The sequence below is a fragment of the Entelurus aequoreus genome, linkage group LG25 (assembly GCF_033978785.1).
Source record: "Entelurus aequoreus isolate RoL-2023_Sb linkage group LG25, RoL_Eaeq_v1.1, whole genome shotgun sequence".
Lineage (NCBI taxonomy): Eukaryota > Metazoa > Chordata > Actinopteri > Syngnathiformes > Syngnathidae > Entelurus > Entelurus aequoreus.
This window is the reverse complement of record NC_084755.1, coordinates 34,484,349-34,509,309: the sequence shown is the minus strand read 5'-3', so window position 1 is coordinate 34,509,309 and position 24,961 is coordinate 34,484,349. Positions and strand designations below refer to the sequence as shown.

Sequence of the window (24,961 nt, the reverse complement as noted above, 5' to 3'; positions counted from 1 at the left end):
TGCTCCTTGCTTCCAATGTTATTAAAAAAGTATTGATTTTGAAACGAGTAGCGTTTTGAATGGAGAATCGATTCTGAATTTAATCGTTACCCCCAAGAATCTAATCGAATCATGTGGTCCCCCAAGATTCACACAAACACACAGAAACGTTAACGTAAGGTAAACCATTTCGGACATTTCCTGAAAGTCTCATAAAAAATCCGCCAATAACTTTTTGAGTTATGTTTGTAACTGTTTAACTAACTGTGAAACCAACAGCAACAATGACATAACCTTGTGGCAGAAGTAAAACGCCTTGAGGCTGTTTACACAAAAGAAAAGCAGTTTTTCATTTTGTTCCCTTTGTGCACTCAAAATTACTCCAACCATGACCTTAAACCCAAGGTGAGTACTGAAATGTGATAATGGCGTACGGTTACACCCCTATCATACTTGCACAATTGCAGCCTTCTGCAACGCTGGTTCTCAAAATGTGTTCACCAAGTACCACCTCAGAAAAGACCTGGCTCTCCAAGTACCACCATAATGACCAACATTAAAAATACAGTAGCGTAGTATGGCTAAGTATTCATTAAAAACGAGACAGAAGTTTTATTTGACAAGTATATTTAATGTTTGGCCACACACATTTTGAACAGTAACACTGTGTTTGGATATAATAAATAAAAACACTGTACTTAAATAATTAATTGTATTAATTTATTATGGATCTACTGAAAATGTGAGCAAATGTGCTGGGTCAAAAGTATACATACAGCAATGTTAATATTTGCTTACATGTCCCTTGGCAAGTTTCACTGCAATAAGGCGCTTTTGGTAGCCATCCACAAGCTTCTGCTTGAATTTTTGACCACTCCTCTTGACAAAATTGGTGCAGTTCAGCTAAGTTTTCTGACCTGGACTTGTTTCTTCAGCATTGTCCACACGTTTAAGTCAGGACTTTGGGAAGGCCATTCTAAAACCTTCATTCTAGCCTGATTTAGCCATTCCTTTACCAATTTTGACGTGTGTTTGGGGTCATTGTCCTGTTGGAACACCCAACTGCCTCCAAGGCCCAACCTCCGGGCTGATGATTTTAGATTGTCCTGAAGAATTTGGAGGTAATCCTCCTTTTTCATTGTCCCATTTACTCTCTGTAAAGCAGCAAAACAGGCCCAGAGCATAATACTACCACCACCATGCTTGACGGTAGGATTGGTGTTCCTGGGATTAAAGGCCTCAACCTTTTCTCCTCCAAACATATTGCTGGGTATTGTGGCCAAACAGCTCCATTTTTGTTTCATCCGACCACAGAACTTTCCTCCAGAAGGTCTTATCTTTGTCCATGTGATGTCAGATGAAACAAAAATGGAGCTGTTTGGCCACAATACCCAGCAATATGTTTGGAGGAGAAAAGGTGAGGCCTTTAATCCCAGGAACAATAGAATGGCCTTCCCAAAGTCCTGACTTAAAGGTGTGGACAATGCTGAAGAAACAAGTCCATGTCAGAAAACCAACAAATTTAGCTGAACTGCACCAGTTTTGTCAAGAGGAGTGGTCAAAAATTCAAGCAGAAGCTTGTGGATGGCTACCAAAAGCGCCTTATTGCAGTGAAACTTGCCAAGGGACATGTAAGCAAATATTAACATTGCTGTATGTATACTTTTGACCCAGCAGATTTGCTCACATTTTCAGTAGACCCATAATAAATTCATAAAAGAAGCAAATTTCATGAATGTTTTTTGTGACCAACAAGTATGTGCTCCAATCACTACATCACAAAAAAATAAGAGTTGTAGAAACTATTGGAAACTCAAGACCAGGGGTCCCCAAACTACGGCCCATGGGCTGGATACGGCCCCCCAGCGTCCAAAATCTGGCCCGCGGGAAGTCCCACGTAAAAAAAAAAAATACAATTATTATTATTATTATTATATATTTTTTTTAATTTGTCCTTACTAGTCCATTTTCTACCGTCTCCGAGCCACTCAGGCAAATCATATTGTCTAAAAATGCATTTTACCATCGATAACGTGACATACAGCAAGTACGCTCTTTAAATCAATTAGTGCGCAAGGAATATATATGTATGAATACATATATATATATATATATATATATATATATATATATATATATATATATATATATATATATATATATATATATACACATATATATATATATATATATATATATATATATATATATATATATATATATATATATATATATATATATATATATATATATATATATATATATATATATATATATATACACATATATATATATATATATATATATATATATATATATATATATATATATATATATGTATATATATATATATATATATATATATACACACATATAGACACATATACATATATACACATATACATACGTATATATATACACACATATAGACACATATACATATATACACATATACATACGTATATATATACACACATATAGACACATATACATATATACACATATACATACGTATATATATACACATATACATGGACATATACATATACATAGACATATACATATATACACATTTACATATACATACATACACACACACACATTTACATGTAATATATGTATATATATATATATATATACACACTACCGTTCAAAAGTTTGGGGTCGCATTGAAATGTCCTTATTTTTGAAGGAAAAGCACTGTACTTTTCAATGAAGATAACTTTAAACTAGTCTTAACTTTAAAGAAATACACTCTATACATTGCTAATGTGGTAAATGACTATCCTAGCTGAAAATGTCTGGTTTTTGGTGCAATATCTACATAGGTGTATAGAGGCCCATTTCCAGCAACTATCACTCCAGTGTTCTAATGGTACAATGTGTTTGCTCATTGGCTCAGAAGGCTAATTGATGATGAGAAAACCCTTGTGCAATCATGTTCACACATCTGAGAACAGTTTAGCTCGTTACAGAAGCTACAAAACTGACCTTCCTTTGAGCAGATTGAGTTTCTGGAGCATCACATTTGTGGGGTCAATTAAACGCTCAAAATGGCCAGAAAAAGAGAACTTTCATCTGAAACTCGACAGTCTATTCTTGTTCTTAGAAATGAAGGCTATTCCACAAAATTGACCCCAAACTTTTGAACGGTAGTGTGTATATATATATATATATATATATATATATATATATATATATATATATATATATACATATATATATATATATATATATATATATATATATAGCGCGCGGCCCCCAGCCAAATTGTTTTACCCCAATGCGGCCCCGGAGTCAAAAAGTTTGGGGACCCCTGCTCAAGACAATCATGAAAATATGTTCTTTACAAGTGTATGCAAACTTTTGACCACGACTGTACATTTCAGAATAAAATCTTAATCCCCGAATGTAAAAACTACAAACAACAGAATGCTGACTCGGTAACTTTCCTTGAAAGCTTCCATACTGTAGACACAACAGCCATTGCAAACATGCTTTGAGAACCAGCTTGCAGCTGGCAAACAATGGCCGATCGACTTGCTGTGTCAAGGTTTGGCTCGCCATGTGGGCGTGGTTTAAAAATCCTGCTTCTCCGCTCTTTGAAATGTGACTGCAGAGAGTGTGAGAGTGTGCTAAGGACTCACATAACTGTGCCTGCAACTGGCGCCGGCAAACTCCAGCTCTCCGAAGGCATCGGTGGGACACTCTGTGGTGTTCTTGCTACTGTCCCACTGGTGGACCACCTCCGAGGACTCCTCTGTCTCCTCTATCTCTGCAGTCTCCTCTGTCTTCTCTGTCTTCTCTGTCTTCTCTGTCTTCTCAGTCTTCTCAGGGAAAGAGTGATGCAAGTGCCGCACGTCGCCACAAAGACACAGCTCTCCATCACTGACAAAACACACACACACACAGATTGTCATCCCACGATTTTTAATGTCTCTGTTCCACACTGCAAAAAGTCAGTGTTCAAAAACAATAAAAAAAAATAAAAAAATGAGGGGTATTTTATTTGAACTAAGCAAAATTATCTGCCAATAGAACAAGAAAATTTGGCTTGTCAAGACTTTCCAAAACAAGTAAAATTAGCTAACCTCAATGAACCCAAAAATTTCTTAAAATAAGTATATTCTCACTAATAACAAGTGCACTTTTCTTGGTAGAAATAAGCAAAAAGAGATCTTTTTGCTTAATATGTTTAGAAAATATTCTTAAATGAAGTCAATGCTAGTGCCATTATCTTGACATAATGATATGCGCTCGGCATTACATTTCTTGAAACCAGCAAACTTATACTAAAAACTAGTTTATTGTTCTTAATGGAAAGGCAACAAGGCAAGCGCTTGTTACTCTCGGGGTCTCCTAGCCGCTCAGGCAAATCATGTTGTCTAAAAATGCATTTTTCCATGGATAACATGACATCATCGCGCCAAGTGCGTGCTCTTTCAGTCAATTAGTGCGCATATATACAGCCCGGCCCCCGGCCAAAATGTATTTAATTGTAATTTTGAGGAATTTATCTGAATGTGCATGAACTATTTCTGTTCAAAATTGTTAGAAATGTCAAATGTTTAAATATTAACTGTCAGTTTGCTGTACTGTGCCAACTGTACTACTATATGAGTACCTATTTTCTATTGTTTCATTGAAAATAAAACAGCAAAGTCCATCTGGCTGTCATTAGGGCTGCAACAACTAATCGATTTTAATCAATTAAAATCGATTATAAAAATAGTTGGCGATTAATTTAGTCATCGATTTGTTGGATCTGTGCTATGCGCATGCATTTTTTAATTAAAAAAAAAAAGATTAATTTTTTTTTTTATAAACCTTTATTTATAAACTGCAACATGTACTTTTTTTTTTAATTCTTTTTTTTTAATAATGTCCTGCACAGCTTCTCGGGCAAATCATATAGCAGATGTAGATGCCCATATCGGCTGTTCAGATTTACTTTACAAAAGAGAAGTGTAGGATACTTCTCTTGTTGCCTTATTTGTATTTTGACTTTATTAAATGTATTTATATTATCATTTGGTGCAGCCGGGCCGGAGCAGGAGGGGATAGAAAGAGAGAAAAAGGAAGACAGAGGGGGGAATTGTGGGGACAAGAGGGGGATTAGACAGAGAGACAAAAACAACAACAGCAAACACAACAACAACAAAAACTGCAACATGTACAAACAGCTGAGAAACAATAATCAAAATAAGTATGGTGACAGTATGCTGTTTTTTTTCCAATAAAATACTGGAAAGGATAGAAATGTAGTTTGTCTCTTTTATCCGATTATTAATCGATTAATCGAAGCAACAATCGACAGATTAATCGATTATCAAATTAATCGTTAGTTGCAGCCCTAGCTGTCATCTGTTTTAATTTCAAGAAATTTCGAGAAATTAAAATAAGAAATGATTACTTTTGAAAAGTAGTTTTATACTTGTGAGTGTTAATGACACAGCTTTGCAAAAGTTGATATTCTAGTTTCAAGCATGTTTTACTCAATATAGGTCATCAAATCTCAGCAACAAGCTGTAATATCTTACTGAGATCATTTAGGACACTTAAAACAAGTAAAACACTCTAACATAAAATCTGCTTAGTGAGAAGAATGATCTTATCAGACAGAAAATGAGCAAATATCACCCTCAAACCCGATCATTTAACAAGAACAAATACTTAGTCAAAGACAAATGATCACGACGTACTGTAGTGTGATGAAAGTTGTTTTTGTATTGATATTTGCAGATATTTACCTGGACGGGTCTTCGACAAAAGCGTTGCACACCCGCTTCTTGATGATGTTGGGGATCCAGCTCTGAGCAGAAGATTGGTCTTTGTTAGCAAGAACATTTACAATCTGCAGTTAAGTTAAGTTACGTTAAGTTAAGTCATACAGTATGTGCCAACCTCCAAACTCAACATGCCTTTTCGAGTTTCTTTGTAAATTGTGCTTGCCCTCATAGTATCGATATTTGCATATCCAAAACTGCACACACTAGGGTTGTCCTGATACTAGAGATGTCCGATAATGGCTTTTTTGCCGATATTCGATATTCTGATATTGTCCAACTCTTAATTACAGATTCCGATATCAACCGATACCGATATATACAGTCGTGGAATTAACACATTATTATGCCTAATTTTGTTGTGATGCCCCGCTGGATGCATTAAACAATGTAACAAGGTTTTCCAAAATAAATCAACTCAAGTTATGGAGTAGGGGGTAGCGGGGGGTGTATATTGTAGCGTCCCGGCAGAGTTAGTGCTGCAAGGGGTTCTGGGTATTTGTTCTGTTGTGTTCATGTTGTGTTACGGTGCGGATGTTCTCCCGAAATGTGTTTGTCATTCTTGTTTGGTGTGGGTTCACAGTGTGGCGCATATTTGTAACAGTGTTGAAATTGTTTATACGTCCACCCTCAGTGTGACCTGTATGGCTGTTGACCAAGTATGCCTTGCATTCACTTGTGTGTGTGAAAAGCTGTAGATATTGTGTGATTGGGCCGGCACGCAAAGGCCCGGTATCGGTACCAAAATGTATTTCGATATTTTTCAATACTTTTCTAAATAAAGGGGACCACAAAAAATGGCATTATTGGTTTTATTTTAACAAAAAATCTTACAGTACATTAAACATATGTTTCTAATTGCAATTTTGTTCTTAAATAAAATAGTGAACATACAAGACAATTTTTCTTTTAGTAGTAAGTAAACAAACAAAGGCTCCCAATTTGTCTGCTGACATATGCAGTAACATATTGTGTCATTTTCCATTCTATTATTTAGTCAAAATTATAAAGGACAAGCTGTAAAAATGTATTATTAATCTACTTGTTCATATCTGTTTACTTTCTCTTTTAACATGTTCTATCTACGCTTCTGTTAAAATGTAATAAACACTTATTCTCCTGTTGTTTGGATGCTTTACTTTAGTTTTGCATGATACCACAAATTTGGGTATCGATCCGATACCAAGTAGTTACAGGATCATACAATGGTCATCATTTAAGTCTTCATGTGTCCAGGGACGTATTTCCTTAGTTTATAAACATATTATACATTTTCAAAAAACGAGAAAAGATTTTGTGATGCTAAAAAATACTCACCGGTAAATAATACCGGTACTTTTTAGAGGCAGTATAGTACCGAATATGATTTGTTAGTATCGCGGTACTATACTAGTCCCGGTATACCGTACAACCCTGCGCTGAATAAAAAGGAGGAAAGAGTACAGAGAAACCACCCTTAAGACGACCCTGTTTATTAGGGGTGTGAATCTTTGGGCACAAAACGATTTGATCCGATTCCGATTCCTGGGGTGACGATTTTTGATTTAGAGACCCGTGGGCAACGCTTGCTCCATATAGCATGGACAGATGTCTTCATCGTCCTCGACTGGAAGAATCGCCAGGCACACGTGTCAGAAAAATTGTATGTCAATTATCAAAAAACGTTCCGTTCTGAGTTCCCAATGAACAGACAAGAGGCCGTCTTTGTTGCACCAAGCAAAGGCTTGGAAAATTCCATTGTGTACGATGGGAGGAGATGGGAGGGGGGTTATCTATTGTCATCCAAGACCTGCCCAAGCTGAATCCAGGACCAGCCCAAGCCCGAGGCATCTTTTTCTTTTGTGTTAATGTGACCGAAAACAATGACTGTTTACATACTCCCCATTCCTTTGGAAGCAGATGTTGTGTAAACAGGGAGTGTCCAAATAAAGGTGGAGACGTAAACCTTTTTCGTCAGAGCGTGGGTCGTTTCTCCTCAATTGAGTCAAAATTGAATTCTGCCTCTGTTTGATTCTTTGCTTCTTGTCTTGTTTAATAGATGTCATCAGTGTTTGAACCTGACACACAACCCTCCACTTCTCCCAAGAGACCATTCAATAAAGTCAAATACCAATAAGACATCGCCTCCTTCTCACAGCCATTTGTGCGTAACCGTGCCACTTTGCGCATACCTCTCACACCCGCTCGATATATACTCAAATACTGACTGAATGATTATATTTGCCTCTTCTTCTCCAGGTATATTGGGCATCAAACGTTTAGTCAGAACAGACATGTTCACCCGAATCCGAACCTCTCGTCGAGGAAACCTTGTCAATTTTGTCGCGAGACCGGTTGATCAATTCTATTGTTTAGATTTTTGAGAGCAGTGCAAAAAAAAAAGAGTTCCAAGATAGTTAAGACAAGACGAGACAAAGTAACTAATGCAGAGGGAAGAGAAGCAGTTGCAGATTTCCAAATGTACTTTGTAGGGTTAATTAATTGGATTCTTGCGTGTGTGTCTAAAGCAGGGGTCACCAACGCGGTGCCCGCGGGCACCAGGTAGCCCGTAAGGACCAGATGAGTAGCCCGCCGGCCTGTTCTAAAAATAGCTGAAATAGCAGCACTTACCAGTGAGCTGCCTCTATTTTTTAAATTTTATTTATTTACTAGCAAGCTGGTCTCGCTTTGCCCGACATTTTTAATTCTAAGAGAGACAAAACTCAAATAGAATTTGAAAATCCAAGAAAATATTTTAAAGACTTGGTCTTCACTTGTTCAAATAAATTCATTAATTTTTTTTACTTTGCTTCTTATAACTTTCAGAAAGACAATTTTAGAGAAAAAATACAACCTTAAAAATGATTTTAGGATTTTTAAACACATATACCTTTTTACCTTTTAAATTCCTTCCTCTTCTTTCCTGACAATTTAAATCAATGTTCAAGTAAATGTATTTTTTTTATTGTAAAAAATAATAAATACATTTTAATTTAACTCTTCATTTTAGCTTCTGTTTTTTCGACGAAGAATATTTGCGAAATATTTCTTCAAACTTATTATGATTAAAATTCAAAAAAAATATTCTGGCAAATCTAGAAAATCTGTAGAATCAAATTTAAATCTTATTTCAAAGTCTTTTGAATTTCTTTTAAAATTTTTGTTCTGGAAAATCTAGAAGAAATAATGATTTGTCTTTGTTAAAAATATAGCTTGGTCCAATTTGTTATATATTCTAACAAAGTGTAGATTGGATTTTAACCTATTTAATCAAAATTCTAAAATTATCTTAATCAGGAAAATTTACTAATGATGTTCCATAAATTCTGTTTTTTATTTTTTCAAAAAGATTCGAATTAGCTAGTTTTTCTCTTCTTTTTTTCGGTTGAATTTTGAATTTTAAAGAGTCGAAATTGAAGATAAACTATGTTTCAAAATTTAATTGTCATTTTGTTCGTGTTTTCTCCTCTTTTAAACCGTTCAATTAAGTGTAAATATCATTAATTATCAATAATAACATAGAGTTAAAGGTAAATTGAGCAAATTGGCTATTTCTGGCAATTTATTTAAGTGTGTATCAAACTGGTAGCCCTTCGCATTAATCAGTACCCAAGAAGTAGCTCTTGGTTTCAAAAAGGTTGGTGACCCCTGCTCTAAAGGCTAACCGGTCTCTAGTTTTGGATGGTAGGAAACATTTTCATGACAAAATGCTAAAAAAAAATTGCACCTTTTCTAAAACCTGTATTGAATATTTGTCTATTTTAGATCTCTTTATGTCATGATCCGTGGTCCGGATCATGTTTTTGTTATGTTCTGTAGGTTCCTGTTTTTTGTGAAGCCTTGTTTGTTTTGGTTGCCATGGTTGCTTATTGTTTCCACCTGCCTCTGATTGGTGTTCGCCCGCTCACCTGCTGCCCGAGCACTAATCAGAGGCATTATTTAAGCCTGCCTTTGCCGGTCAGTCGGCCTGGCGTCATTCTGTCACGGCGGGGTTGCAGCTTACTGCGGGGTCGTTCTCCCAGGAATGCAGACGGACTAGTCCGGACAAGGCGTGCAGGTAAAAACGGGATTTATTCCTCACGAAATCAAAAGGAGTACAAAACAGAAAGCGAGCCGACAGAACAACGCGCCTGATCGCACTCGAAGCTAAGCTAACACTTAGCATAAACTATGGACGAGAAAAACTTACTAACTGTAGCATGAACAAACAAGACATACATGGCATGAAGCAAACAACTAGAGACAAGGCAAAACTCACGTAACAGGTGCTTGTAGCAAGACGCCAGGCCGACTGACCGGCAAAGGCAGGCTTAAATAATGCCTCTGATTAGTGCTCAGGCAGCAGGTGAGCGGGCGAACACCAATCAGAGGCAGGTGGAAACAATAAGCAACCATGGCAACTAGGGATGATAAATGCTTTAAAATGTAATATCGGAAAATATCGGTATCGATTTTTTTATTATCTGTATCGTTTTTTTGGGGTTTTTTTATTTATTTTTTATTAAATCAACATAAAAAACACAAGATACACTTACAATTAGTGCACCAACACAAAAGGGTTGTTTCTTTCTGTTATTAATATTCTGGTTCCTACATTATATATCAATATATATCAATACAGTCTGCAAGGGATACAGTCCGTAAGCACACATGACTGTGCGTGCTGCTGGTCCACTAATAGTACTAACCTTTAACAGTTAATGTTACTCATTTTCATTCATTACAAGTTTCTATGTAACTGTTTTTATATTGTTTTAATTTCTTTTTTATTCAAGAAAATTTTTAATTTATTTATCTTATTTTATTTTATTAATTTAAAAAAAAAGGACCTTGTCTTCACCATACCTGGTTGTCCAAATTAGGCATAATAATGTGTTAATTCCACGACTGTATATATCGGTATCGGTTGATATCGGTAATTAAAGAGTTGGACAATATCAGAATATCGGATATCGGCAAAAAGCCATTATCGGACATCCCTAATGGCAACCAAAACAAACAAGGCTTCACAAAAAACAGGAAGTAGTCGAGTCCAAAACCTACAGAACATAACAAAAACATGATCCGGACCACGGATCATGACACTTTCCATGAATTTTTGTCCAAGCTCGATACTTTGCAACAGCTTCATTAATGTTTGGGGTAAGGTTCTGTGCCCTTGAGACTCTCAGGATGGATTGCAGGTTTTCATTTATGAGATGACACTCATGCAATGTTTCTAAAGATACAAACCCCGTTTCCATATGAGTTGGGAAATTGTGTTAGATGTAAATATAAACGGAATACAATGATTCGCAAATCATTTTCAACCCATATTCAGTTGAATATGGGTTGAAAAAAATGTGTCTCCTCAGTTCCCAAACGTTTACTGAGTGTTGTTAAAAGGAAAGGCCATGTAACACAGTGGTGAACATGCCCTTTCCCAACTACTTTGGCACGTGTTGCAGCCATGAAATTCTAAGTTAATTATTTGCAAAAAAAAAATAAAGTTTATGAGTTTGAACATCAAATATGTTGTCTTTGTAGTGCATTCAATTGAATATGGGTTGAAATGGATTTGCAAATCATTGTATTCCGTTTATATTTACATCTAACACAATTTCCCAACTCATATGGAAACGGGGTTTGTAGAATATAAAACATGTTTTCAATTATTTCACCTTTTTTTCTGAAGTACATAACTCCACATGTGTTCATTCATAGTTTTGATGCCTTCAGTGACAATCTACAATGTAAATAGTCATGAAAATAAAATAAAAACATTGAATGAGAAGGTGTGTCCAAACTTTTGGCCTGTACTGTACATCATGGCACATATACGTATCACTATATTGATGGGCCAGTCATCTGCGGTCGTTTTTTTTCTGCCCTGGACAAAATCTGCATAACAGTTTTTATGTAAACTCCACTTGCGTAGATGGAAAAAAAATTTAACAATGGTGTGGAGGAAATGTGAACTTAAAAGGGGAACTGCACTGTTTTTGGAATGTTGCCTATCATTCACAATCATTATGAGAGACAAGAACACATATGTCTTTTAGATTTTTAAGATGATAAAGATCGCTCGGAAGTCTGCGGGCTATAGAGCGTTTTCTATTTGGGCTCCAGTACTCTGGAATGCCCTCCCGGTAACAGTTAGAGATGCTACCTCAGTAGAAGCATTTAAGTCCCATCTTAAAACTCATTTTTATACTCTAGCCCAGTGTTTTGTGCCGTGGGAAATTATGTAATTTCACCTAATTGGGTTAAAAAAAAAATGTGCAAACCAGTAATTATTGTCTGTGCTGTGAAGAGCTCGGCACAGTAACCGTGTAATACTCTTCCATATCAGTAGGTGGCAGCAGGTAGCTAATTGCTTTGTAGATGTCGGGAACATGGTTTGTCGTGATCACAATACGCAGACGACAGCGGTAGGCAGTGTGCAGGTAAAAAGGTATATAATGCTTAAAGCAAAAATAAACAAAAAGGCATTAAAGCTTAGGGATGGCTATGCAAAACGAAACTAAAACTGAACTGGCTGCAAAGTAAACAAAAACAGAATGCTGGACGACAGCAAAAACTTACAGCGCGCGGAGCAGACGGCGTCCACAAAGTACATCCATCCGTACATGACATGACAATTAAACTTTGAAGATGCAGCTAATGGGGTTCACCGTTGTGGCCTTCAAATCCTCTAAAACAACTTCAAAACCCTCCATCAACATTTTATATACACACTGCATGTATATATATATATATATAATGTAGTAACAGACACCTTCATAACAATATGTAATATGTACAATATACACACTGCAAGTATATATATAATGTAGTAACCGACACCTTCATAACAATATGTAATATGTACAATATACACACTGCAAGTATATATATAATGTAGTAACAGACACCTTCATAACAATATGTAATATGTACAATATACACACTGCAAGTATATATATAATGTAGTAACAGACACCTTCATAACAATATGTAATATGTACAATATACACACTGCAAGTATATATATAATGTAGTAACAGACACCTTCATAACAATATGTAATATGTACAATATTTACCGTATTTTGGTCATTTTAATCATTGACTGATTTCTTTAGCACGTTTATTTCTGTTTCCATAGCAGCTCACTTCCGACTTCTGGCACCAAATGTGTGTTCCTACCTCCGGAATCAAACACGAGTGTGTACTAATCATGGTCAACTTGGTAACAGACGACAAAGACCACTATTTTTGGACAAGTGAGGATTCACAACCTTATCTTTTTTGAAGCTGAACATACGGAGGATGAACTGCTGGTTATAGAAAAGGAGCACGAAGGAAGTGTGAGACGTTGGAACAGACAGAAGCTGAGAGACTGGAAGCTGCAGATGTGGAATTTGAAGCCAAGTTATTGAAACATGGAATGCTTACCAAAATAAATCGGGGGAAAACTAATGTTGTTCATGAGACGCACAGCACGTCATGCGTGTTATTACAACTACATACGCTGTCTGGCTAGCTGTGTACAAACAAAACATGAAATGTGGGCTAATACTGTACAGACACTGTAATATCATTGTTCATGTTTTTCAGTCAGTACAGATTGGTGTCTTATCGCAGTGTCGTGCATAACAAACTCCAATACGTTTTGTGCCGACGTTGAAATTAGCTTATCTCTTTCTGTAGCTAGCTTTTACAGCTAATACCGAAAGCATGCCGATGTGTTACTACGCTAGAAATACAGTTTTCGCTCTTTTAAAAACAGACCTCCCTGATACCGAAGTACTTGTCAAACTACTTCCATAACGTAAATGACCGCCATAACCACAACACCAGGGGGAGCTCCACTAACCACGTTAAACCCAGATTCCGATCTAACAAAGGTCTTAACTCATTCTCCTTCTATGCCACATCAATATGGAATGCACTTCCAACAGGTGTAAAAGAAAGTGCATCTCTATCCTCCTTCAAAACCACACTAAAAGAACACCTCCAGGCAACTTCAACCCTTGACTAACACCCTCCCCCTTCCACATCCCACCTCCCCGGATTGTAAATAATCAAATGTAAATAATCAAATGTATATACTTGTTCTTATGCTTTCTGATCTCACTATGTTCACTGCTCGCTGTACATATCCTACCAAGTCAGACCTACACTGTTTCATTGTCCATTTCTCTGATGATGCAATTGTTGATGACTGAAATGCTGATATCAACCAAGCCAAACATAATTTCAATATTTGTGATTCAATAAATAACGTGTTTGTATGTTCGCTATATCCGACATTATGTATTATTCTAATTGATCTTTTTTGTTAGTGAATGAAGGGCACATTTGTAGTTGTTTCCCCATATTTCTACACAATAACTCAGATGGTCAGCGCCTGAGAGCTGCGGCCCACCACCATGACCCCGCACTCCCTTCCCTCTGTTGCTAGATATCTGGAGATGTATGTTGTAATATGTATATGTACTTTGCTATGGAGGTTTTTTCCCACTCCAGACTGGGCCCCCTTAGGAGCCCAGTCTTTATTGTCATTGCACAAGTACAACGAAACTTTGTTTTCAGCACAAACCCGTTCAAGATTAGACAAACAAACAGTGTACAGGGTTACAATACAATCTAGACTGGGCCCCTTTAGGAGCCCAGTCTAGATTGTATTTTTTTACTCATCCTTCCCCAGCGTTTTACCTTTTTCCCCATCTTTTACGGGGCGCCTTTTGGCGACCCATCAGCGTTCCTGTTCTGTAACCCTGTACACTGTTTGTTTGTCTAATCTTGAACGGGTTTGTGCTGAAAACAACGTTTCGTTGTACTTGTGCAATGACAATAAAGACCTATCCCATCCTACATGGATAAGTGTGGAAAGAGTGTTTTGCATTTTTCCCATCATGCACTGTCGTGAATTTAAATGGGTATAATTTTGAATGATGTGTGGTGATTGGACACCTGGGGATAGGTTGATTGGCAACACTAAATTGGCCCTAGTGTGTGAATGTGAGTGTGAATGTTGTCTCTCTATCTGTGTTGGCCCTGCGATGAGGTGGCGACTTGTCCAGGGTGTACCCCGCCTACCGCCCGAATGCAGCTGAGATAGGCTCCAGCACCCTCCGCGACCCCGAAAGGGACAAGCGGTAGAAAATGGATGGATGGATGGACATACATACCCCACCCCGCCCCGCCCCAATCCAACGCCCTCGACGCAAATCCCATAGGGGTGATGAAAGGATGGTCAGCGCCTGAGAGCTGCGGCCAACCTCCATGACCCCGCACTCCCCTCCCTCTGTTGCTAGATATCTCCAGATGTATGTTGTAATATGTATATGTGCTTTGCTATGGAGGTTTTTTCCCCACTCCAGGCTGGGCCCCCTTAGGAGCCCAGTCTAGATTGTATTTTTTTACTCATCCTTCCCCAGCGTTTTACCTTTTTCCCCATCTTTTACGGGGCGCCTTTTGGCGACCCATCAGCGTTCCTGTTCTGTAACCCTGTACACTGTTTGTTTGTCTAATCTTGAACGGCTTTGTGCTGAAAACAACGTTTCGTTGTACTTGTGCAATGACAATAAAGACCTATCCTATCCTACATGGATAAGTGTGGAAAGAGTGTTTTGCATTTTTCCCATCATGCATTGTAGTGAATTTAAATGGGTATAATTTTGAATGATGTGTGGTGATTGGACACCTGGGGATAGGTTGATTGGCAACACTAAATTGGCCCTAGTGTGTGAATGTGAGTGTGAATGTTGTCTGTCTATCTGTGTTGGCCCTGCGATGAGGTGGCGACTTGTCCAGGGTGTACCCCGCTTACCGCCCGAATGCAGCTGAGATAGGCTACAGCACCCTCCGCGACCCCGAAAGGGACAAGCGGTAGAAAATGGATGGATGGATGGATGGATGGACATACATACCCCACCCCGCCCCGCCCCAATCCAACGCCCTCGACGCAAATCCCATAGGAGTGATGAAAGGATGGTCAGCGCCTGAGAGCTGCGGCCAACCACCATGACTCCGCACTCCCCTCCCTCTGTTGCTAGATATCTCCAGATGTATGTTGTAATATGTGTATGTGCTTTGCTATGGAGGTTTTTTCCCCACTCCAGACTGGGCCCCCTTAGGAGCCCAGTCTAGATTGTATTTTTTTTACTCATCCTTCCCCAGCGTTTGACCTTTTTCCCCATCTTTTACGGGGCGCCTTTTGGCGACCCATCAGCGTTCCTGTTCTGTAACCCTGTACACTGTTTGTTTGTCTAATCTTGAACGGCTTTGTGCTGAAAACAACGTTTCGTTGTACTTGTGCAATGACAATAAAGACCTATCCTATCCTATCCTATCCTATTCTACATGGATAAGTGTGGAAAGAGTGTTTTGCATTTTTCCCATCATGCATTGTAGTGAATTTAAATGGGTATAATTTTGAATTATGTGTGGTGATTGGACATGCACCTGGGGATAGGTTGATTGGCAACACTAAATTGGCCCTAGTGTGTGAATGGGAGTGTGAATGTTGTCTCTCTATCTGTGTTGGCCCCGAAAGGGACACGCGGTAGAAAATGGATGGATTGGACATGTTTATAATATCCACTAAGTTCAGTGAGCAGGTTGTATTATGTGACAATGTGTGTTGACTTTTTGTGTAAGTTGCATTTTCTTTATTTTTTTGCGCCATGACTAGGGAAGGTTGTTTGGATTGGGTCATATAACTAAATCATGTGCTTCTAATCCCAATTCATGGTCAATGGCCCGATTTACTTTTGTTGTCTACATGAAGGTGGCAAATTTGCGTCAATCGGACGGCCTTAAGGAACAGTCAGTGTGCCATTCAAGTTGAAGCAAGTTGTGTGTCCTTAATACAAAAGTTGTTAAGCGTATCTAATGAGTGATGACTGACTGGTTTGACCTGTTTCACTGTCGCCGCCTTGAGCTCCCTTTTCTTTACACACAAAGTACTCATTCATATACTTAACTGACTCTACCTTGATACTACTAATGTATTACCACTGATACAACAATAACTTATACGACTAGTATTTTAAAGTAAATGCCTTATTCATTCTCGACCAATTTTTTTAGTCTTAGTAATTATTTTTAAGGTTACCCTTTACTGTGTTAGTATGGCAATGCTTACGAAACAACATGTGGCTTTACTGCTTCATGACTTCTAGAAATCATTTGACAGTATGTGAAAATGCAGGATTTGTCAAGTCTCTGTTCAATGTTTGTTTTTTGAGGTGACACAAGGCAGCAACGTTGTCGAAAAAATGTTCTCACATACCTTATCCTTCTCTTTCTTACTCGGAGACTTGACAAGAACTTCTTTCTGCTTCTCCGCCGCCTTCATCCTGCCTTCTCTGATGAAGCGCCTGCCGGACTCGCCGCTTAAGAGGGTTGGGCGGGATGACCCAGATACTGTATTGACTGTGTCGATACCAAGCATAGTCAGTAGCACAATGGGTTAGGCGGGTTTTCACAAATGCGTTTTATTTTGTTTTATATTGTTGGTACACACTGTTAAAAATGGGCGTAAAAAATACGGAAAGCAATTGTTGAATAGCAACATCGGAAAATCTAAAATAGTTTTTCACAGTAGTAAATGCAGTGGATTCCTGCAAACCAAAAAACAGTACATAACCTACAAACCCCGTTTCCATATGAGTTGGGAAATTGTGTTAAATGTAAATATAAACGGAATACAATGATTTGCAAATCCTTTTCAACCCATATTCAGTTGAATATGCTACAAAGACAACATATTTGATGTTCAAACTGATAAACTTTTTTTTTTTGTTGCAATTAATCATTAACTTTAGAATTTGATGCCAGCAACACGTGACAAAGAAGTTGGGAAAGGTGGCAATAAATACTGATAAAGTTGAGGAATGCTCATCAAACACTTATTTGGAACATCCCACAGATGAACAGGCAACTTGGGAACAGGTGGGTGCCATGATTGGGTATAAAAGTAGATTCCATGAAATGCTCAGTCATTCACAAACAAGGATGGGGCGAGGGTCACCACTTTGTCAACAAATGCGTGAGCAAATTGTTGAACAGTTTAAGAAGAACCTTTCTCAAGCAGCTATAGCAAGGAATTTAGGGATTTCACCATCTACGCTCCGTAATATCATCAAAGGGTTCAGAGAATCTGGAGAAATCACTGCACGTAAGCAGCTAAGCCCGTGACCTTCCATCCCTCAGGCTGTACTGCATCAACAAGCGACATCAGTGTGTAAAGGATATCACCACATGGGCTCAGGAACACTTCAGAAACCCACTGTCAGTAACTACAGTTGGTCGCTACATCTGTAAGTGCAAGTTAAAACTCTCCTATTCAAGGCGAAAACCGTTTATCAACAACACCCAGAGACGCTGTCGGCTTCGCTGGGCCCGAGCTCATCTAAGATGGACTGATACAAAGTGGAAAAGTGTTCTGTGGTCTGACGAGTCCACACTTCAAATTGTTTTTGGAAACTGTGGACGTCATGTCCTCCGGACCAAAGAGGAAAAGAACCATCCGGATTGTTATAGGTGCGAAGTGTAAAAGCCAGCATGTGTGATGGTATGGGGGTGTATTAGTGCCCAAGACATGGGTAACTCACACATCTGTGAAGGCGCCATTAATGCTAAAAGGTACATACATGTTTTGGAGCAACATATGTTGCCATCCAAGCAAGGTTACCGTGGACGCCCCTGCTTATTTCAGCAAGACAATGCCAAGCCATGTGTTACATCAACGTGGCTTCATAGTAAAAGAGTGCGGGTACTAGACTGGCCTGCCTGTAGTCCAGACCTGTCTCCCATTGAAAATGTGTGGCGCATTATGAAGCCTAAAATAGCACAAGGGAGACCCCCGGACTGTTGAACAACTTAAGCTGTACATCAAGCAAGAATGGGAAAGAATTCCACCTGAGAAGCTTCAAAAATGTGTCTCCTCAGTTCCCAAACCTTTACTGAGTGTTGTTAAAAGGAAAGGCCATGTAACACAGTGGTGAACATGCCCTTTCCCAACTACTTTGGCACGTGTTGCAGCCATGAAATTCTAAAGTTAATTATTATTTGCAAAAAAAAAAAAGAAAGCTTATGAGTTTGAACATCAAATATGTTGTCTTTGTAGCATATTCAACTGAATATGGGTTGAAAAGGATTTGCAAATCATTGTATTCCGTTTATATTTACATCTGACACAATTTCCCAACTCATATGGAAACAGGATTTGTAAATTACTATGGTTATAATTCATAAAAAACAGCATTGGCCAAGTTAACTTTTGGCTAACAATGTGTTTTTTTTGTGGCAAGTAGTTTCAGACAAAGAGGGGTTATGTTATGTCTTTGTGCTTCACTACAAACTGCATCGAAATGAACCAAGCAGCTATCTAACAGCTCATATTTAACAGCTCACTTAAAGGAACATGTTGCGGAAGGCCGTGTCGTGAGTTGTCCAGTGAAAGGTTGTACAAATATTTTCATGTTAAAATCCTCATGTACCGCTCACATGTCTGGGAAACGCAGGCATCTTGCAGATCCTAGAATTGCAGACAGAGCAGTGGATGGTGTTCGTGCCTCACAGTGTGAAGGAACCTGGGTTCGATTCCCGGACTACGGATCTTTCCGGGCGGAGTTTGCATGTTCATTCCGGGTCATCCCACCTCCAAAGACATGACCCTGGGGATAGACTGAAAGGAGACACTAACATTTGTTTTACGGTAAATTCCTGGCAAACACGTACAGCTGTCAGTTGTACCGTAAATTGTGCATTATGTTTTTTACAGTGTACACTTTATAGGTTTTTTTGTAAACAAGTTAACAATATATTCATTTGTTTCCAAAGTAATTTACCTCAAGCAAAAACAGTTAACTGTAAAATTAACGGATTCAACATCAACACACCCTAACGTCCAATACACGGTGACTGTTTTTTTACGGTGAATTCCTGGCAACCCAAGTAGTCCGAGGCATTTTTGTGCATCCCCAAACGCATTAGTGTTTTTTTGGCGTGCACTTTTAAAGGCCTACTGAAAGCCACTACTAGCGACCACGCAGTCTGATAGTTTATATATCAATGATGAAATCTTAACATTGCAACACATGCCAATACGGCCGGGTTAACTTATAAAGTGACATTTTACATTTCCCGGGGAACTTCCGGTTCAAAACGCCTTTGGAGGATGACGTATGCGCGTGACGTCGCGAGGTCCACGGAAGTGTTTGGACCCTATTGGACACTCTGTTTTCTTCGACAAAATTCCACAGTATTCTGGACATCTGTGTTGGTGAATCTTTTGCAATTTGTTTAATGAACAATGGAGGCTGCAAAGAAGAAAGTTGTAGGTGGGATCGGTGTATTAGCGGCTGGCTGCAGCAACACAACAAGGAGGACTTTGTCGGATAGCAGACACTAGCGCCGGTGTTGTACCGAAATCTGTTACCCATCGGAATTTGTAACTCCAGGGGGCGATGTTCACATGGCGTTTGTTTGATGGTTAAACGGCAAGCCCAAAGAGGAGGAGGAGAAGAACGCTTGCGTAAATGGCGTAAACTATCCTTAATGCTGAAACGTCACTTGTCAGAATTTCAGCATTAATAAATTACACATATTCTGGAAATCAATGACTTACTTTCATTATAGTATGAGTCCATTGTATCAGCTGTTGTGTAATTTATTAATGCTGAAATTCTGACAAGTGACGTTTCAGCATTAAGGATAGTTTACGCCATTTACGCAAGCGTTCTTATTCTCCTCCTCCTTGGGCTTGCCGTTTAACCATCAAACAAACGCCATGGGAACATCGCCCCCTGGAGTTACAAATTTCGATGGGTAACAGATTTCGGTACAACACCGGCGACCTCACCTTGACTTCCTACGTCTCCGGGCCGCCGACCGCATCGTCGATCGCTGGAACGCAGGTGAGCACGGGTGTTGATGAGCAGATGAGGGCTGGCGTAGGTGGAGCGCTAATGTTTTTTATCATAGCTCTGACGAGGTCCCGTAGCTAAGTTAGCTTCAATGGCGTCATTAGCAACACCATTGCTAGGCTTCGTCAGGCGGCACAGCATTAACCGTGTATTTACATGTCCAGTGTTTGGTTCGGTGTCTCCTGATAGTAGTATTGTTGATCTTCTGTCTATCCTTCCAGTCAGGGATTTGTTTATTTTGTTTCTATCTGCATTTGAGACAGACGCTATCACGTTAGCTCATGCTAAAGAGCTTCGCCGATGTATCGTCGTGGAGATAAAAGTCACTGTGAATGTCCATTTCGCCTTCTCGACTCTCATTTTCAAGAGGATATAGTATCCGAGGTGGTTTGAAATACAAATCCGTGATCCACAACAGAAAAAGGAGAGAGTGTGGATTCCAATGAGCCAGCTTGTACCTAAGTTACGGTCAGAGCGAAAAAAGATATCTCTTGAACTGCATTCTAGTCCGTCACTCTAACGTTCCTCATCCACAAATATTTCATCCTCGCTCAAATTAATGGGGTAATCGTCGTTTTCTCGCTCCGAATATCTCTCGCTCCATTGTAAACAACGGGGAATTGTGAGCAGCACTACCGCTTGTGACGTCACGCTACTTCCGGTAGGGGCAAGGCTTTTTTTTATCAGCGAGCAAAAGTTGCGAACTTTATCGTCGATTTTCTCTACTAAATCCTTTCAGCAAAAATATGGCAATATCGCGAAATGATCAAGTATGACACATAGAATGGATCTGCTATTCCCGTTTAAATAAAAAAAATTCATTTCAGTAGGCCTTTAAGACCCTTAGAAGCTTTTTTGTCTTAGTTTATATGAAATACCTTGTATCCGCACCCTGTCTCCTGCTATCCGCACCCTGTCTCCTGCTATCTTATCGTGGATCAAAATAATCGCTATCAGGCGACCCAAGCGTGACAGTTTTCGTTTTCTTAACATTTCAAATTTCTGCAAGTGACATCATCGTGGAAATGGTCTCAGTCGTTTGTGCAGTTCAAATTGTCGATGGTTTTGCAATACTTTTGGAGTTATTAAAGATAAACAGTTCCGGAAGTGACGTCACAAGCCAACCCGAAAACAGTCTAATTTATGTTCCAAACAATAACAAAATAGTCTCATTTGTTCGTGCCGGTTTGCGCAGTTGAAATGATCGATTACATTAACGTTTCCAGAAGTGACGCCAATAATTCCGAGGACTTTGAGGGCAAAAACTAAGGTATATAAAATGAGTAGTGTTTTTTTTTTTTTGCTTTTGTTTAGTAATTGTGTAATATTGACTTTGTTTTCATCAAACAATTGTGTCCAATGAAAGAGAATGAGGAGATACTTAAAAAAAATGGTGTTGATATTGTTAAGGTAGCACTCACCATAAATACATGGGGAAATGTAAAGTTAATACATGTGATCGGTATCGGCCGATCTCACTCATGGATGATTGGTGTTGGAATCAGCAGCATAAAACCCTGATTGGAACATCCCGACTATTTACTTTTATTTGGCACAAATTGTATGTGGGCCATACCCCGTGTAATAAAAGTGAGTAAAAAAAAAAATAATTTAAAAAAATAATTGTATTAAGTGAAGTGAATTATATTTATATATCTTATATCATATAAGTTTGAATATTAAAAGTAAAAAGTAGCCGTATCGATGGCAATACTGGCCCCGCGGTTACTTGGTATCAGATCGGTGCCATAATTTGCCGTATCGCTCACGTCTGCTTTAAGCGTGTGGCCCCGCCCATGCTGACGTCATCCCTTCCCCCAACTCTGCCTCTACCTTCAGGTGGTTGCCAAGTGTGAGTTCCTCGCAGGTAATTAGAGCAACATCATCGTGGCGTGACAAGGTTGTGCGAGGTAACGAACGTATTTACTTCCTCTGTTTTTTACCCCGACATTGTTATGTAAGAGTGAAGTACGAGCCTCCACTTGTCCAAAGTGTGGCCCTTCAAAAAAATGTTTTATCCTCTCAACACTTTCAATGGCCGAAAATGTGTCGTATAGCTTTGTGCTCGACTTCAAAGTCATTAAATGTGTAAACACTATATTGGAAATAGTATATCTGTAAATACTATATTCAGTGTTTCCCATAAACTGCCAAGATACCTGTGGCGGTGGGGGCGTGGCTATGGGCGTGGTCACCATGACATCATCGAGCAATTTGCATAATGTACTACAATGATATGATTTTCTCTAAAAAGGCTCAGAAAATGTATACTTACTAATTAATAATAACAGTTTTGTTTTAAACGTCCATCCATCCATCCATTTTACAATATAATTACAACACTTTATGTACATATTTATATACAGATTTGAACAATAAGTTATTCACTGAAATATATTTATTAATTGTGGTTCTTACAAAAAATATATCTTATAAAATATAAAAGCTAAACAACATGCTTTTTGACGACGTTTATTCAATGTTGGTTTCTGACGTTGATTTGACCATTGAATTTTGGTCATTTCACAACACAAATACGTTGAAATAACATGCTTTTTGACGACGTTGATTTGACCATTGAATTTGTCATTTCACAACACAAATACAACATTGAAACATGCTTTTTGACGACATTTATTCAATGTTGGTTTCCGACGTTGATTTGACCATTGAATTTTGGTCATTTTACAACACAAATACAACGTTGGAACAACATGCTTTTTGACGACGTTTATTCAATGTTGGTTTCTGAAGTTGATTTGACCATTGAATTTTGGTCATTTTACAACACAAATACAACGTTGAAACAACATGCTTTTTGACTACGTTTATTTGACCATTGAATTTTGGTCATTTCACAACACGAATATAACATTGAAACAACATGCTTTTTGATGACGTTTATTCAATGTTGGTTTCTGAAGTTGATTTGACCATTGAATTTTGGTCATTTCACAACACAAATACAACGTTGAAACAACATGCTTTTTGACTACGTTTATTCAATGTTGGTTTCTGACGTTGATTTGACCATTGAATTTTGGTCATTTTGCAACACAAATACAACATTGAAACATTATTTTTGACTAAGTTTATTCAATGTCAGGTTGTGACGTTGATTTGACCATTGAATTTTGGTCATTTTGCAACACAAATACAACGTTGGAACAACATCCTTTTTGACGACTTTTATTCAATGTTGGTTTCTGACGTTGATTTGACCATTGAATTTTGGTCATTTTACAACACAAATACAACGTTGAAACAACATGCTTTTTGACTACGTTTATTTGACCATTGAATGCCATTTCACAACACGAATATAACATTGAAACAACATGCTTTTTGACGAGTTTATTCAATGTTGGTTTCTGAAGTTGATTTGACCATTGAATTTTGGTCATTTCACAACACAAATACAACGTTGAAACAACATGCTTTTTGACTACGTTTATTCAATGTTGGTTTCTGACGTTGATTTGACCATTGAATTTTGGTCATTTTACAACACAAATACAACGTTGAAACAACATGCTTTTTGACTACGTTAATTTGACCATTGAATTTTGGTCATTTCACAACACGAATATAACATTGGAACAACATGCTTTTTGACGACGTTTATTCAATGTTGGTTTCTGAAGTTGATTTGACCATTGAATTTTGGTCATTTCACAACACAAATACAACGTTGAAACAACATGCTTTTTGACTACGTTTATTCAATGTCGGTTTCTGACATTGATTTGACCAATGAATTTTGGTCATTTTACAACACAAATACAATGTTCAAACTAGGGCTGCAACAATTAATCGATTAAATCGATTAAAATCGATTATAAAAATAGTTGGCGATTAATTTAGTCATCGATTCGTTGGATCTATGCAATGCGCACGCGCAAAGGCTACTTTTTTTTTATAAACCTTTATTTATAAACTGCAACATTTACAAACAGCTGAGAAACAATAATCAAAATAAGTATGGTGCCAGTATGTCTTTTCAATAAAATACTGGAAAGGATAGAAATGTAGTTTGTCTCTTTTATCCGATTATTAATCCAGTGTTTCCCATAAACTGCCAAGATACCTGTGGTGGTGGGGGCGTGGCTATGGGCGTGGTCACATGACATCATCGAGTAATTTGCATAATTTACTACAATGATATAATTTTCTCTAAAAAGGCTCAAAAAATGTATACTTACTAATTAATAATAACAGTTTTGTTTTAAACGTCCATCCATCCATTTTACAATATAATTACAACACTTTATGTACATATTTATATACAGATTTGAACAATAAGTTATTCAAATAAAAA

The 24,961-nt window shown here is 38.1% G+C and overlaps 1 protein-coding gene across 4 annotated transcripts in view; it reads right to left on the bottom strand.

The window, feature by feature from the left end:
- trpm4a (transient receptor potential cation channel, subfamily M, member 4a) overlaps window positions 1-21,306 on the bottom strand; it is a 102,552-nt gene extending 81,246 nt beyond the window's left edge. For 2 of the 4 annotated variants that reach the window (XR_009824488.1, XM_062036360.1), the window contains exons 1-5: window positions 20,580-21,306; window positions 19,216-19,403; window positions 17,004-17,146; window positions 5,730-5,791; window positions 3,627-3,867 (exon numbers count right to left, since the gene is read on the bottom strand). Coding sequence is in view for 3 of the 4 variants with exons in the window: in XM_062036360.1 (XP_061892344.1) it covers window positions 3,627-3,867; window positions 5,730-5,791; window positions 17,004-17,146; window positions 19,216-19,243 (474 nt within the window). In the remaining variant the exon portion in view is untranslated. The remainder of the gene's footprint in view (window positions 1-3,626; window positions 3,868-5,729; window positions 5,792-17,003; window positions 17,147-19,215; window positions 19,404-20,579) is intronic. The other 2 variants (XM_062036362.1, XM_062036361.1) reach the window with 2 other exon arrangements.
- Between the last annotated feature and the right edge of the window lie 3,655 nt (window positions 21,307-24,961).